This window comes from Balaenoptera ricei, chromosome 2 (genome assembly GCF_028023285.1).
Source record: "Balaenoptera ricei isolate mBalRic1 chromosome 2, mBalRic1.hap2, whole genome shotgun sequence".
Lineage (NCBI taxonomy): Eukaryota > Metazoa > Chordata > Mammalia > Artiodactyla > Balaenopteridae > Balaenoptera > Balaenoptera ricei.
The window spans coordinates 38,377,803-38,392,395 of NC_082640.1; the positions used below are offsets into that span (position 1 = coordinate 38,377,803).

A 14,593-nucleotide genomic window follows, 5' to 3' on the forward strand; every position below is an offset into this window, starting at 1 on the left:
AATATCGCTGTTTATTTAGGTGACACATCTGCCCGCCTGAGGATTCCAAGTGGCTTAGTGGTTGAAGGCCCCCCAAACTGGGCCTCTCCCCTTGCTGGCTCTGCAGAGGTCCCAGACTGCAAGTCTAGGCCCCTTAGGCCTACTGAGCTGCAGCCCTTTGTCACCGTGTCTCTTGACCTCACAGCATTCCAGGGCAAAGCCTGCCTGCTGCCAACCTTTTCAGAGAGCCCAGGGCAGCAGCCCTGTCACTTCTTGAGGTTCTCTCTTTGGAGAAGCAAGGAATACCTCTGAAGCCGGGTCCAGTGCTCCTGTTCTTTCACCTTGTTCTTCACCGGCTTCTGAAACCTGTGGGCCACACAGTTGATGAGAGGAACCTACTTTGCCCTGCGTCCCCCCCACCCCCACCCCGGGGGCTCCTAGGTCCCCAGGGCAGACCCTGACCACCCTGGGCTGATATAAGAAGCTCTCCAAATGACACATCTGCTTCCTGTCTGTGTTCTCAGGACTCAGCCTGGTGCACAGAAGGCGCTCGAAACAGCTTTACTGAAGGAACAATATAGGTCTAGCATCCTAAACTAGGAAATGTACAGTTATAGGAGGCATGGTGAATTTACGAACTAAAAGTCCATTTGCAGGACCAACGTTAAATACATCCGAATGCCAATAGTTACATTTAACAAACATTCCTTGAGCATCTACTAGTGACCGGCACTGGTGGATGTGTTGGAAAGATCAAAGTGACTAAAACAGCCGCCCCTCCCCCCAGTTTAGTAAGAGGGACAAGAGGAAAAGAACATTTGTAATAGGAGGCATTTAAGAGCAATAGAGGTAAAGTGCAGAGAGGAGCACTCCCTGCCTGGGGAGTGCTCGCAGAAGATAAGATTTTTGAGTTGAGGTTTTTTAAAAAAAAATAATAGGTTTTTAAAAAATAACAAATAAATGCATAGTCAGTGTGGAAGAATCAGAGAAGCCCAGGGTCACCCCTCATTCTGCCCGTAGAGCTGGCCACTGCAAGCAGGCAGGAGGAGGCCTTCATTCTGGGGAGAGGATGCAGGCTGCTGCCAGCTTTCCGCCTCTGGTGCCTGAGTGAGCGACGTTTTAAAAAATGTTTAAAAGCTTAGGGCAAACGGGAGAAGGGACACTTTTGTGGGGAAAGACAAGGACTGCAGTTTTTTGCGGCTCTGCCTATGGGACAGTCACATGGAGATGTCTGATACACAGTGCATTAAAGCATTTTTTTTTTTAACTTAAAGAAGTAACCTATGCTTTGCTTTAAAAAAAAAAAAATCAAGGATACAAGTGAGTATACAGTTAAATCTACTTCTCACCTCAGATCCTTATTTTCTGTTCTCAAAGCAACTGTAATTAACAACTCCTTATAAATCCTTGAATACTGTTCATACACACAAGTACAGACATGCATATAATCTTTTTTTAAATTTAAATGGAAGTGTGCAACACACTGTTGTGCCGTCTGCCTTTTTCACTGAAAATGTATCCTGGCAGTTGCTTCCAGGAGGCACTCAGATCTGCCTCATTCTCTTTCCCTACTGATGACACTTGGAGATTCCAGTATGCAGTGTGTGTGTGTATATGTGTGTGTTGGGGGGGGGAGCAGATGGGCAGGGGGCAGGCAGAGGGTGTGCAGGTTAGAAACTCGGCCTTGGCCCCTCACTGCTTGTGTGCAAACCCAGCTCCTTCACTTATAAGGTGCTGACCCTGGACGGGCAATTAGACCTCTGTCTTCCTCGCTGTACTGTGGGGATGATAATAATCATAGTAAGAAACAAGATATGCCACAAAGTACTTAGCATAGTACCTGGCACACAGTAGGTGCTCAGTAAAGGTTAATTTTTTTTCATTTTTTAAAATTGAAGTATAGTTGATTTACAATGTTGTGTTAATGACTGCTGTACAGCAAAGTGAATCAGTTATACATATATATACATTCTTTTTTTAAATACTATTTTCCATTATGGTTTATCACAGGATATTTTTTTTAAATATTTATTTATTTATTTATTTAGGCTGCCCCGGGTCTTAATTGCATAACGCTGACTTCTTAGTTGCAACATGCATGTGGGATCTAGTTCCCGCAGGAATCAAACCTGGGCCCCATGCATTGGAAGCGCGGAGTCTTACCCACTGGACTGCCAGGGAAGTCCCTATCATAGGATATTGAATACAGGTCTCTGTGCTATATAGTAGGACCTTGCTGTTTATCCATTCTATATATAAAAGCTTACATCTGCTCACCCCAACCTCCCACTCCATCCCTCCCCCAACCCCCTCCCCCTTGGCAACCACCAATCTGTTCTCTGTGTCCGTGATTCTGTTTCTGTTTCATAGGTAGGTTCATTTGTGTCATATTTTAGATTCCACATATAAGTAATATCATATGGTATTTGTCTTTCTCTTTCTGACTTACTTCACTTAGTGTGATAATCTCTAGTTGCATCCACGTTGCTGCAAATGGCATTATTTCATTCTTTTTTATGACTGAGTAGTATTCCATTGTATTTAGGTACCACATCTTCTTTATCCATTCATCTATCGATGGACATTTAGGTGGTTTCCATGTCTTGGCTATTGTGAATAGTGCTGCTATGAACATAGGGGTGCATGTATCATTTTGAACTATAGTTTTGTCCAGACATATGCCCAGGAGTGGAACTGCTGGATCATATGGTAATTCTATTTTTAGTTTTCTGAGGAACCTCCAAACTGTTGGCTGCACCAATTTACATTCCCACCAACAGTGTAGGAGAGTTCCAGTAAAAGTTAATTATAATAATACTATTGCTGCTGCTAAATAAGTGGAAGTAAAATTGCTGGGCGGAGGGGTCAGGACAACGTGGAATCAGTGAGCGACCAGCCAGGAGGCAGCGCATAGATGGAACTAGGGCAAGTTTTAAAAGGAGGACTGAATATAAAGTCATTAATCTGTTCAGAGAAGACGTGGGTGACTTTTAAAATATAATGTTGGAGTGTAGAAGGGCTTTCTCTATGATCTAGTAATAAATAATGGCTAACCTTTACTGAATGTGCCAGGCAATGTCCTATGAGGAGATAGGACTGTCACTGTTTTACATATGAGGGCACTGAGGTCTGACCCGTCACACAGCTAGAGGCCCTCGTCTACCCCCCATCGCATTGCAGACTTGCACCCTGAATTTGAGGCTCTTTACAACCGCCCCTCAGCAAAGCCTAAGGGAGAAGATGGAAAAGTACCAAACTTCTATTTGGCTAAACAAGCAACCAAAATTACTCCTATCCAAAGACAAAGCAGGAAAAATTATTCACAACATATTAACAAAGAACTCTTAAAATCAAAAGAAAATGAACTCACCCGTAAGAAAAAGACCCAGGTGGGGTCACAGAAGGAGAGAGAGAAACATACAATAGATGTAACACAAAGATGCTCAACCTTGTTAATTTCCAAATTAAAATAGTAATGAGCTATCAATTTTTATCCCTCATATCTTGGCCAGTATGGGGAAGGGGTGAGGATGCAGAATGAATCCACCATCTCTGGAGGGCTGGTGGGTACAACTATCCCAGTTCAAACATGCCTACCCCGTAACTCTGAAAGTCCACCTCTAATTTACCCTACAGAAATATTAGGAAAAACTCACAAAAATGACTGGTTGAGGATGTTGTCTGGGAAAGTGGGGCCAGAGTGACACCCATGATGAGTCTGCAGTGGGCTGGGGCGCAGATGGGAGAAGAGGACACAGGAGTTGGGTGTGGACTGATCGCTGGGAGCCGTGCTCTGGGTGGAGGAGAAATAAGGCGGCTGCAGAGCTGGGAAGGCGCTTGCTTGTTTTCTAACATGGGAATGTGGTCGGGACACATGCCTGTGATTAGGACAGTGGAGGGGAAGAGGTCACCAACCAGATGGACAGTAAGGTCTGGGTGTCCTGGGGGAGGAGATGGCCTTGGGTATGAGCAGGATGCCTCTTTCTCTGCATCAGGAGGGAGACAGGGGGTAGGGGGTGACCCAGGAGACCCAGATGAGAGGGCAGCCAAGGAACTGGCATGCTCTGGGAAGTGGGAGGTGAGGTTATCCACCAACGGCCAGGGCAGGGGTGGTGGGAGCCGCCTGCCACGTGGTACCGGCACATCTCCCGTGTGCTTCCCGTTGGCAGTCAGTGCTCAGCGGTGAGGAGGGACAGGGGAGGATGCCTGTTCACGTGAGGCTGGGCACTGACTGTCAGGTGCCCCCTGGGGAAAGCCCTCTCTGGAGACTGAGACAACCTCCCTCCACCATCAGCAAGGAAAGGGTTTTCCTTCCCATGATGGCACAACAAATGTGACTGCTGTCTATTGTTTTGAAGCAATGTGTGTGCATACATCTTCCAAAAAGATGGACTGTGCATCTGCAAAATGGGAGAGGAGGTGGAACATCTGTAAGGCCTCCCACAAAACCTCTGAATTCCAATAGCCTGATGGCATGCACATTTGGGATCTATGAGTCTATAAATAATTTTCCAGGGATACGTCCCTTTGTTTCTCAAGAAAGGCAAAGGAAGGTTAGGATAGGCCCACAATTTCCCTCCCAGGGATAGTAAAAACGGGGGTGGGGTGGGGTGGGAGGGTATTCCTCCTCCACCCTCAAGGGAAATGTCACCTGGTGTCCATACAGGGCCTGCCGACCCCCTCGCCAAGGGGGCGTGTGCCCTGTGGAGCTGGGACTGTTGGGTCAGCCCAGAAGCCCACCTTCTGCTTGGCCATAGGGAACAAAGGGGGCGGGGGGGTGGGGGAGGGAGAGAGAGAGAGAGAGAGAGAGAGAGAGAGAGAGGGAGAGAGAGAGGCATTTTGTTTCTGTCAGCTTCCTGTGTCCTGAAATTTCTGTCTTGTGATCAAAAGTCTGACCCAGCCGAGATGGCAGATACTACAACAGGGAGTGGAGCCAGATGGAAATGGTGCCCTGGAGGCCCAGGCTGGATGGGAGCAGAAGCTAGGCCTGCGGAGGGGGTGGGGTTGGGGGCACATTGGGTACTATCTGGGCTCCTTTCAAAGTCCTAAAGGCAGGCTCCTTCACACTGGCTATTTATAAAAGTCCCAAGTGCAGGTTTTGCGAAAACAGTTTGGACAGACTATCGCGAGTTTGAAACTCTGAATCCATTGCCTTAAAGTTTCACCTAGTTTTAGGGCCAATGGAAACTGTTTCAGACACAAGGAGTAAATAGAGAAAAAAAAAAAAAAAGATAAGATTAAAATCCTCGGACATATATGGTTATGTGTGAGAAACGATAGTAAAATGTTAATGACAGAATCTAGGTTGTGGGTATGTGGATGTTTACTGACTTTTTTCAAAGCTGCTGTATATTTAACATAATAAAATGTTGGAGGCGGGGTACTCTTTGGAAAAGCCCCAGGTGTCAGACCTCAGAGCAAGCAGAACAGGAAGAGCCTTCTTTAAATCAGTGTTTCCTAATTTATCTCTGGGACCCAATTCAGAAAATGGGTTGCCGTGAGGAATATGATTTGAATACTGTGATCAGGCCCAAGTAAATGTCCCTTCAAGCTAGGCCTGCCCCACCCACACAGTGCAGCCCCTCCCGGCTCCTGCTGGGTCCTCGGAGCCAGGGAGCACTTCCCTGAGCTCTTCCCTTCCCCAAGCTCCCACTGCCCGTCTTGTCCCTGGCCCTCGGCGCCCCACCTGGTCAGCCCTGCTGACTCCAGCCCTCTTCCCTGCAGAAGGTTCCCTGGGAGGCAGTCCCCTTCACCCCACCCAGCCTCTGGGGTCTCTCCCGGTGAGGGGTTGGGGTGTGGGACCTAGGGGCTAAGCTGTGTTGACAGGGAAGAGAGACGGTTGGGAAGGGGGAACTGGAGGAATCCCTCCCAATTCCCACTGGGGGCCAGGATAGGTCTCTGGGGTTCCAGAGACTGGAGGGGGTCAGGGCAGACGGACTGTCTTCTCATGAGAGCAGACCCAACCATAGCGGGGTGGGGAAGGATATTATAGACACCTTTCCCACGGAAATTACATAGTCGTTAAAAACCACTGTGACAAGGAAGTTTTTCTTAAAATTAAAAAGTCATTAAGTTGTATTCTGGAGTGACATAAAGCCAGATTAAAAAAGTGAACACGATCTCAATTTAGTAAAAATGCTAAGGATAAAACCTTAAGGAAATGTACTAACACATTAATGGCAGTGCTGGGATTTGGGATGATGGGTTGTGGGTTATTTAAATTTTCTTCTTTGTATTGTCCTGTTTCCCAAATTTTACAAGTGCATATATATATATATATATATTTCAGAAATAATGAATAACATTTTTTACAGTGGGGAATTACTCTGTTATGGTAGTAGTTCTACATGTGAAGCAACCTTATTGGGCTAATAAGCAGAGTTCAGCAGGTGTCTGAGTGGTAACGTCCACCTGGCACCCTGGTTGAGGGCGGGAAATGTCAGTTAGGGGCTGAATGTCCTGAGTTGCTTGGGCCCTCGGCTGCCAGCCAGGAGGTAAGCTGCCCAGAGCTGGAGCTGCTGGCCTGTGGTCCATTCCCAAGAGGAGGGCAGCCAGTTGGCTTTTGGGTGAAGAGGAGAGGCTCACCCTTCCTAGGCCAGTAAAAGGAAGGGGTTCCACAGAAAGGACAGAAATGGGAACACGCTCATTAAACAAGTTCTCTGAGCCTCATCAAACAAGAGTACCAGAAAGCTCCACACCATGACCTCCAACCCAGGAGAACGGCCCCACTACAGCCATGACCTAACCTCACACTCTTGACTTTTTTTAAAACCAGTATTTGAAATTTTCCAAAATCGTGCACATGTTTGATAGAAAAGCCACAAAGAGGAAAAACAAAGAAAAAAATCACACATCCTTCATTACCCAAATATAACTACTGTTACTAGTGGTGTGTACATTTCTAGTCTTCTCTCTTTTACTCAAAATCAGGATTCTACTGTAAATAATATAATCTCTCTCCATCTTTTATTTAGAAAAATTTCAGACCTATAGAAAAGCTGCAAGTAGTACAACGAGCCTTCACCTAGACTCACCAGTTAGCATTTCCTCTCCCTCTCTTTCTCTCTCTCTCTATAAATATTTTCCTGGGTTTCAGCAGTTGTTAACATTTTCTCTTTCTTTCTGTCTCTCTCTACAAATGTGTTCTTAGACCACTTGAAAGTAAGTTGTAGACATCATAATACTTGACCCTTAAATTCTTCAGCTGCATCTCCTAAGGACAAGTCAAGTCATCAAGGGTCAAAATAAGAAACTTCCAGGTGAGGGATAGCTGAGCATTCTTGGTAAATCTTTAATCAGGGGAAATGTCAACTGACCCCTTCTTCACTGTCCTCCTCCCCCAAGACCCATGGACCATATTCCCCTCCTGGTGGGTGGGCATGCTTCCCCCCATGAGGTACTGGAAGCCGCCTGAGCAACACATCGCAACCCAGGGAGGAACTGAATGCGGCGGTTAATGCAGTCACGGAGGAGAGCTGTGGTGCCCCCTCGTGGTGATATGTACAATCCTCCCAGGCATGAACTTGAACTCAGAGGGGACCCATCACCATTTTTGTACCTACCATTTACTGAGCCACCACCCTGTGCCTAGCACTTTACATGTATTTTCTCACTGAATACCTACGAAGCCTGGAGAACAGGCATCATCAAAATGTTCAGAACACAGTCTGGCACATAGTAGGTGCTCAATAAATATTTTTGAATGACTAAGGGAACTGAGGCCTTCAGAGGCTAAGTAACTCACCCAACGTCTCCCCCAGTTAGTAAGTGATAGAGTCATAACTCAAATCTGGGACTTCCCTGGTGGTGCAATGGATAAGACTCTGCGCTCCCAATGCAGGGGGCCCAGGTTCAATCCCCGGTCAGGGAACTAGATCCCACGTGCATGCTGCAACTAAGAGTTTGCATGACACAACTAAGGAGCCTGCATGCCGCAACTAAGGAGCCAGTGAGCCACAACTAAGGAGCCAGCGAGCTGCAACTACAGAGCCCACTTGCCGCAACTAAGACCCAGCGCAACCAAAAAAACCCTCAAATCTGAGTATCTTAGCCATTTCACTTCGTTCCTCGAGGGACACTGAGACCCTGGCAGGCAGAGCCCACCAAAGCCCCCCAGCTCTGTAGTGGCAGGTGGTGTGAGAGTCCACGGCTCCACTGACAACCCTCTTCCACCTGACAGGTATGGTCAGATCATGGCAGAAATTGTCAACAAGAATTTGAAAACCCCTAGAAGTTTGTTGTGGATGGATTGGAAGAGACCCTTGCTTCCCCAGAATGGACTGAGTACCATTAATGATGCTTTTATAGGAGGAAGGAACACAAGCAGAGTCCCTGTGAGGCTGGGGTTTACAGAAAGGGGAAGAGGAAAGATGTATCACATAATCGTTTATCTGGATGACGGAGAGAGGAAAGGGGTCTTAGACTAGGGGCTGGCAAACATCTTCTATAAAGGGCCAGATAGTAAATGATTTAGGCTTTATGGGTCATAGGGTCTCTGTTGCAGCTGTTCAACTCTGCTGTTGTAGCACTTACATAAGTAGATGAGCCATAAAGCAGTGGGTGTGATGTGTTCCAGTGAAACTTTATTTACAAAAACAGGCAGTGGGCCAAATTTGGCTGTAGTTTGCCAACCCCTGTCTTAGATGACTGTGTCTGATAATCCAAATATACTTAAAAAAAAAAAAATTGAGAAAGCGAAAAGAAAAGACAGTCTTGACAGGAAGAAAATACCAACTTGCAGCCCTTCTTTTCTTACCAGCCTGAATTCATTACTCCTTTTCTACCAGTCTGAATGAGATTTGAATGCTGAAAGGATCTTACCATCAAGCAAACCACTATTCCTTAGTCCAGAGGCAACCCCGGGTGCGGGGAGGAGATAGAGACCCAGAACTCTACCTCTTTTGGAAGAAATTCTCGCATCTTTCCTCCAAGGGCAACACCTGGGGGAAAGTTGTGTCATCCAACACATTAGCTTGAGGAATGGTGCAATTTCTTGAGATTTGTTCCAGGAGTGGGTAGGCCTCGAAATTAAAATAGAAAATAGAATTTGGGATGTCCTCGGCTTGGCTGGCAGATCCAATTTCATCTGGATGGTCTCCTGGGACGAAACAGGAACACCTCGTTCTGTTACAGTGATCCCTTTCTCTGTGGCCTTGTAGTCCCGGCGGGCATGAGGGGCCGCTCTCTGCTTACAAAGCCGGGGTCACTGGGGTTGAGCTGTGAGGGGCTCACTTGATCTGGAGGAGCAGGGGTACAGAGAGGAGACCTTGTCTGGCATTTTATCTAAGTGCCAAGTGAGGACTCAGTGGTGGTGTCCTGCTGGCCTGTGGTGGATGGGATGAGGCGTGGGGAGGAGACTGGGTGGGGTCACCCTATGCTTTCTGAGAGGACTGAGAAATTCAGGGAAACGGTCAGCAGGCCACAGGTCTGGGCAGCAGCCCTCACGATCCCCCTTCCGTACCTCGGAGCAGGAAACACGGGTGGTGTAAAGACACGCCAAACACTGGCTTCCAGGGGACCGCCAGGTGGTAGGACCTTGGGGGAGCAAAGGCGCAGACGATCTGCGGCTTGGCCACATCCATGAGGTGCACAGAGCCATTGCTGGAAAAGATCAGCACCTGGGGAGCAAAGAGATGGTGAATGGGGACTTCTCCACTCTGTCACTCACCCCCGTGTGAAATAAGAAAAGCAGCTAGAAATAAAAAAAGAACAGAGAATTTTTTCACTCTTGGCACCCAGCCTGTGGCCCCAGCCAGACCGTTCAGGGGACAGCAGCAATGTGCGTGTTTGCTCCTATGGAGCCTCCAGCAGCAGCTGGCCGGCCCCAGGGCTGTGTCTGTTCTAGGCCCGTCCTTCCCCACTTGGCCCTGCTTCTCTTGCTACTTCCCCCTCCACACGGCCAGGATTCAGTTCTGCATCTGTGCCGTACCCTTTCCTCCCACCTCCTCGGGGACCGTTCAAGCCAACGGCCGCTCCTGCCCTGGGATGGAGCTGAGGCCTCTCTCCTGCCTGGGCTCTTTCCTCTCTGTAGATGAACATACTAAACTCACCGCCATCTTTAAAACCCCCCTTGACCCTACATCCTCTTCCCGCTGCCACACACTCAGACGCCTGAGAGAGCCTCTCCTCGCCCTCCCTGCACCCCGACCTCCCCTGCTGTCCCCCTTGCCATGGACACTGGTCTCCACAAAGTACTCGGTTTCTCTTCAGCACAGGACCCTGTGCTCTCGCTTTCTTCCAGTCCTTCTCCCTGAGCCGCCAGGAGCCCCCTCCTGGTTTTCCTGGGGCGCCCCTGTCCATCACTTCATGAGCTCATTTTCCCTGTCCCGGAAGACTTACCGTGTAAGTGATGGTAGCGCCCCCGGGAACCTCTTCTCTACGCACCTCCTCGCTCTGGCCAGCCGCGCTGCTCCCCACGGCTTTAACTACCGCTAACCGGCTGCTGAGCACAGAATCTACGCTTTCAGCCCTGGACTCTCTCAGAGCCTCTTCTGGGGGTCCTGTAGGCCCCTGACTCCCGGCAGGGCCACACAGGGAATCACAGGCTTTCCCTCCAGGCCTGTGTTTCCTTCAGTGGCCCTGTAGGGATTAGAGAATCAGCTCCACAAGCCGAGAGCAGCCTCAGTGCCTCCCTGTCCTCTGGCTGCAGCCCAGGCAGCCCTGGGCTGTGGGGCCCGTCTCCTCACTAACGCCACTCCACTCGCCGCCCTGCCCTAGACACAGTTGGAGGTCCCTGGCTCCAACTCCTCTCTAAGCTTCACGCTCCATCCCAGACAAGGGCCCCTCTGCCCCCACCCCCCAGCCTCTTCCCTCTCCACACCCCACAGGAGTCTGATCCTGCAGCTCCTTGAACTTCCTGCCGGCCTGGGACACGGTGTTCTCTCGCCTGTATGGTGCTGCCCTCTTAGTGCCCGTGGCTCAGCTCACTGCCCATCACTTCCTCCCCACCGACCTCTGCAAGCTGAGTTAGGAGGCCCCTCTCTCCGTTCCACAGTATCCTTTGCATGATATATCACAGCCTTTCTCAGGTTCTATTGCAGGTGCTTGGGGGCTCGCCTGTCTTCCCAACTGAACTGTGAGCTCCACGAGGGCAGGTGCTTTCTCCTTCGTGTCAGTGCCCAAAGCTAGTCTAGTGCCCAGCACACGATAGGCCTTCAACAAATATTGGGTTGGCCAAAAAGTTCGTTCGGGGTTTTCCCTAAGGTGGGATTAAAAACCCGAACGAACTTTTTGGCCAGCCCAGTATTTTTGGAAGGAATAAAGAATACATTCACTAAAGAGGAATGAGGGGCCTGAGGAACCTACCATGCCAGGTAAGGCTTGGACTGGGGCCACTGCACAGATGGCTTCATCCAGGTGCTTCACAGGCCTATAGGAAACAAGACACACAGACATCCAGACTTGAAGACTTTTCAAGTTTTGCTATCCTCTCCTAGGCATATATCCTGGAGAAATTCTTGTCTATAAGCATCAGGAGGCATGTCAGAGATGTTCACAGCAGTGAAAACTGGGAACAATCTAAATAAATCATTGGTAGGAGAATGCTTAAGTAACTGTGTTACATTATACGATGGGATACAATAAAGCAACAAAAATAAAAGAGCTGGAGCTACATACAACATGTATGGCTCTCATGAACAATATCACAAAGCAAGTTACAGAATAAATAGCATTGAAAAACAAGTTGGAGAATATACATAATATGATTCCACTTACAGGTCCCCTAAAATATGCACAGCTAAACAATATATTGCTTGGAGATACAGTCATATGGATATGGTTAATTCTTAAAGGAAAACAAAGAAATGATGAATTTAGGAAAACATAAATAAATTTAAAAAAAAAGAAAAAGGAAAAAAGGGACTTCCCTGGTGGCACAGTGGTTAAGAATCTGCCTGCCAGTGCAGGGGACACGGGTTCAATCCCTGGTCCAGGAAGATCCCACATGCTGCGGAGCAACTAAGCCCGTGCACCACAACTACTGAGCCTGCGCTCTAGAGCCCGTGAGCCACAACTACTGAGCCCGCGCGCCACAACTCCTGAGCCCACACGCCTAGAGCCTGTGTTCCGCAACAAGGGAAGCCACTGCAATGAGGAACGTGTGCACAGCAACAAAGAGTAGCCCCTGCTCACCGCAACTAGAGAAAGACTGCGCACAGCAATGAAGACCCAGTGCAGCCAAAAATAAATAAAGTAATAAAAAAAAAAAAGAAAACAATGTGGTAGTTTGAAAAAAAAAAAAAAGTAGACATAATATTTGGCAGTAACTCCCACTAAAAAGGTGGAGTCTATTTTTCTGCTGCTTAAATGTGGGTGTGGCCAGGTGACATGCTTTGTCCAGTGTCAGAGGCTTGGAAAGCATCAGTGAACCTCGCTGGCTTCTGGGAGCCCTCAGGCTACCAGGTGACGGAGCCTGAGATGGTCTGCAGGAGAGGCCGAAAGGAAGAGTGCCCCGGACAACAGCTGCCAACTGCCTGGTACGTGAGTGAGGCCGGCTTAGACATCCAACCCCTAACCGAGCTGCCAGCTGCCCAAAGGCACCTGTGAGAGCCAAGGCGAGACCAGCCCATAGTACTGACTGCATCAGAGACTAAACGCTGACTGTTTTCTTAAGCCATTAAGTTGTGGAGTGGTTTGTTATATGTAGCAATAGATAATTAAAAGGTGGTTAACTTGGAGGAGGAGAGAGAAGGATGTGATCAGGAAGAAGCACACAGAGAGTCTTAACTGAATTGGAGATGATCTATTTCTTAAGCTCGGTGATGGGTACAGTGTAGTTCTCACCACCCCCCCGATATGTATGCTAAATACACCCCCTCACACATATTGTACAGATCATTTGCCTGCATAAAATAGTTCACAATTTAAAAGAGAGAGAGAGAGAGACCCTTGGAGAAACTGATAAAAAACTATTTTGGCAGAAATGACCCTCTTCCTGGTCATGTGGGATATGAAAGATGTCATTTGTGCCATCATACAATTTATATATATTTTTATATATATATATATATATATATATATATATATATATATATATATATATATACACACCCCCACATGTAAAAGACATTGGTGATCTTGAGAAGCTCACTGGGAAAGTGATGACTAGAGGGAAAGTGGACTCTAGGCTGAGAGATTGTCAGTTTTTACCATTAAATAGCATCATCTGTCTGGCAGATCATGTACCCACCCTGCCCTCAAGCCACTGACCTCTCCACCAGCACACTGAGGGTGGGTCTTTGGGTCCCCGTGGCTGCCACCAGATGGAGAGAAGCATCTGTACACAGTACCACACATTTCATTTGGGATTTCACTGGACCCTCGGGATACATGTTCTGTCCTTTGTGGACTAAGAAGTATTTCAGGAAGTGAATGCTTTGGCAGAGACATCTTTCAGGAAGAGCGATGACCCCAAGAGAGAGTCCTGGAGAAAGTAAAGGCACAAGCAGGTCAGAAAAGGGGGAAGAGGGAGGCAGCCATGGGCGCAGGGTCTATGACCAGCAAGAGTGTGAGGGACGTGAGGGCAAAACCAAGCAATGAGCATCCCCCGAGGGTGAAGGCAATAAACCCCAATGTCCGAGGGGAGCCCCCTTCAGGGGGACCCCTTCTAAGTATTTGGGGGAACCAAACCCATGGAGGGGGGCAGGGTCAGCACTGGAGCGGAGGGAAGGAAGCTACAACGCAGCCAGGTACTGACTCTAGCCATCAAATGTGTATCAGAGGGACGGCGGTATTAGGCAGCTGTGGGGCTCACCTTCGGCTAGGTCCCACAGTGTGAGCACACCATCCTCGCAGGCCAGCACCAGGTAGGAGTAGCAGCCGCTGAGCTGAGACACCGCAATGGGTGCAGCACAGGGCCACACGCCCTCAGGGTCTAGTGGGGAGGACACCACTCACCAGGCTGCCCCCCGGACCCCGCCCCCACCCATCACCTCCACCTGGACAACATGAGACCCAGACTAGTCTGCCTGTCTGGACTCACCATCTCTCTCCTCTCTGTGCAATGCTGTCTCCTTCCTCAGGATAATATATATAACAACAAGTTACACCATTATTATACTACAGCTGACATTGAATGAGTACTTAGTAGGTGCTAAACAGCATGGTAGGCACTTTAATGCATTATTTCATTTAATTCTCACAAGGACCCTATGAGGTGGGTCCTATTAGTACCCCTGTCTTACAGATGAGGAGACTGAGGCAGAGAAGTAAGTGACTTGCCCAAGGTCATATAAGCCCGGTCAGTACAGAAGTTGAGATGAGAAGCCAGGTTGCCTGGGAGAGGGATGGAAGGAAAGAAATTCTTCCCTTGTGAGTTTTTAAACTTTACTTCTGAGATATAACTCTGAAGTACAACATAGTGTTGTACTTCAAGGAATTCTCACAAAAGTGAACTTGCTCATGTAACTGCCTCCATGAGTTTGTAAAAAAACACCACCACCCATATTTCCTAAGTGCCTTTCAATTTCAAAGAGCTTTCACTTACAGAAACTCTGAATTTTGCTATTCACAACAAATGCATGCAGTGGATAACAATGGTGTAATTGAGTAGTTTTCTGTTTTGGATGAGAAAACGGGATTGGGGTGTGAAGTGACTGGCCTGAGACTACACAGT

General features: G+C 48.1%; 1 protein-coding gene across 4 annotated transcripts in view; it reads right to left on the reverse strand.

Annotated features, from left to right (window-relative positions):
- Positions 1-14,593, reverse strand: part of WDR93 (WD repeat domain 93) — a 50,222-nt gene continuing 35,629 nt past the window's right edge. For 2 of the 4 annotated variants that reach the window (XM_059915384.1, XM_059915382.1), the window contains 6 exons: positions 13,733-13,852; positions 13,189-13,402; positions 11,284-11,347; positions 9,440-9,596; positions 8,875-9,076; positions 1-345 (listed from right to left, as the gene is read on the reverse strand). In XM_059915384.1, the coding sequence (XP_059771367.1) occupies positions 246-345; positions 8,875-9,076; positions 9,440-9,596; positions 11,284-11,347; positions 13,189-13,402; positions 13,733-13,852 (857 nt within the window). In that variant the 3' untranslated portion in view covers positions 1-245. Of the gene's footprint in view, positions 346-8,874; positions 9,216-9,439; positions 9,597-11,283; positions 11,348-13,188; positions 13,403-13,732; positions 13,853-14,593 lie in introns of those variants that run through there. The other 2 variants (XM_059915385.1, XM_059915383.1) reach the window with 2 other exon arrangements.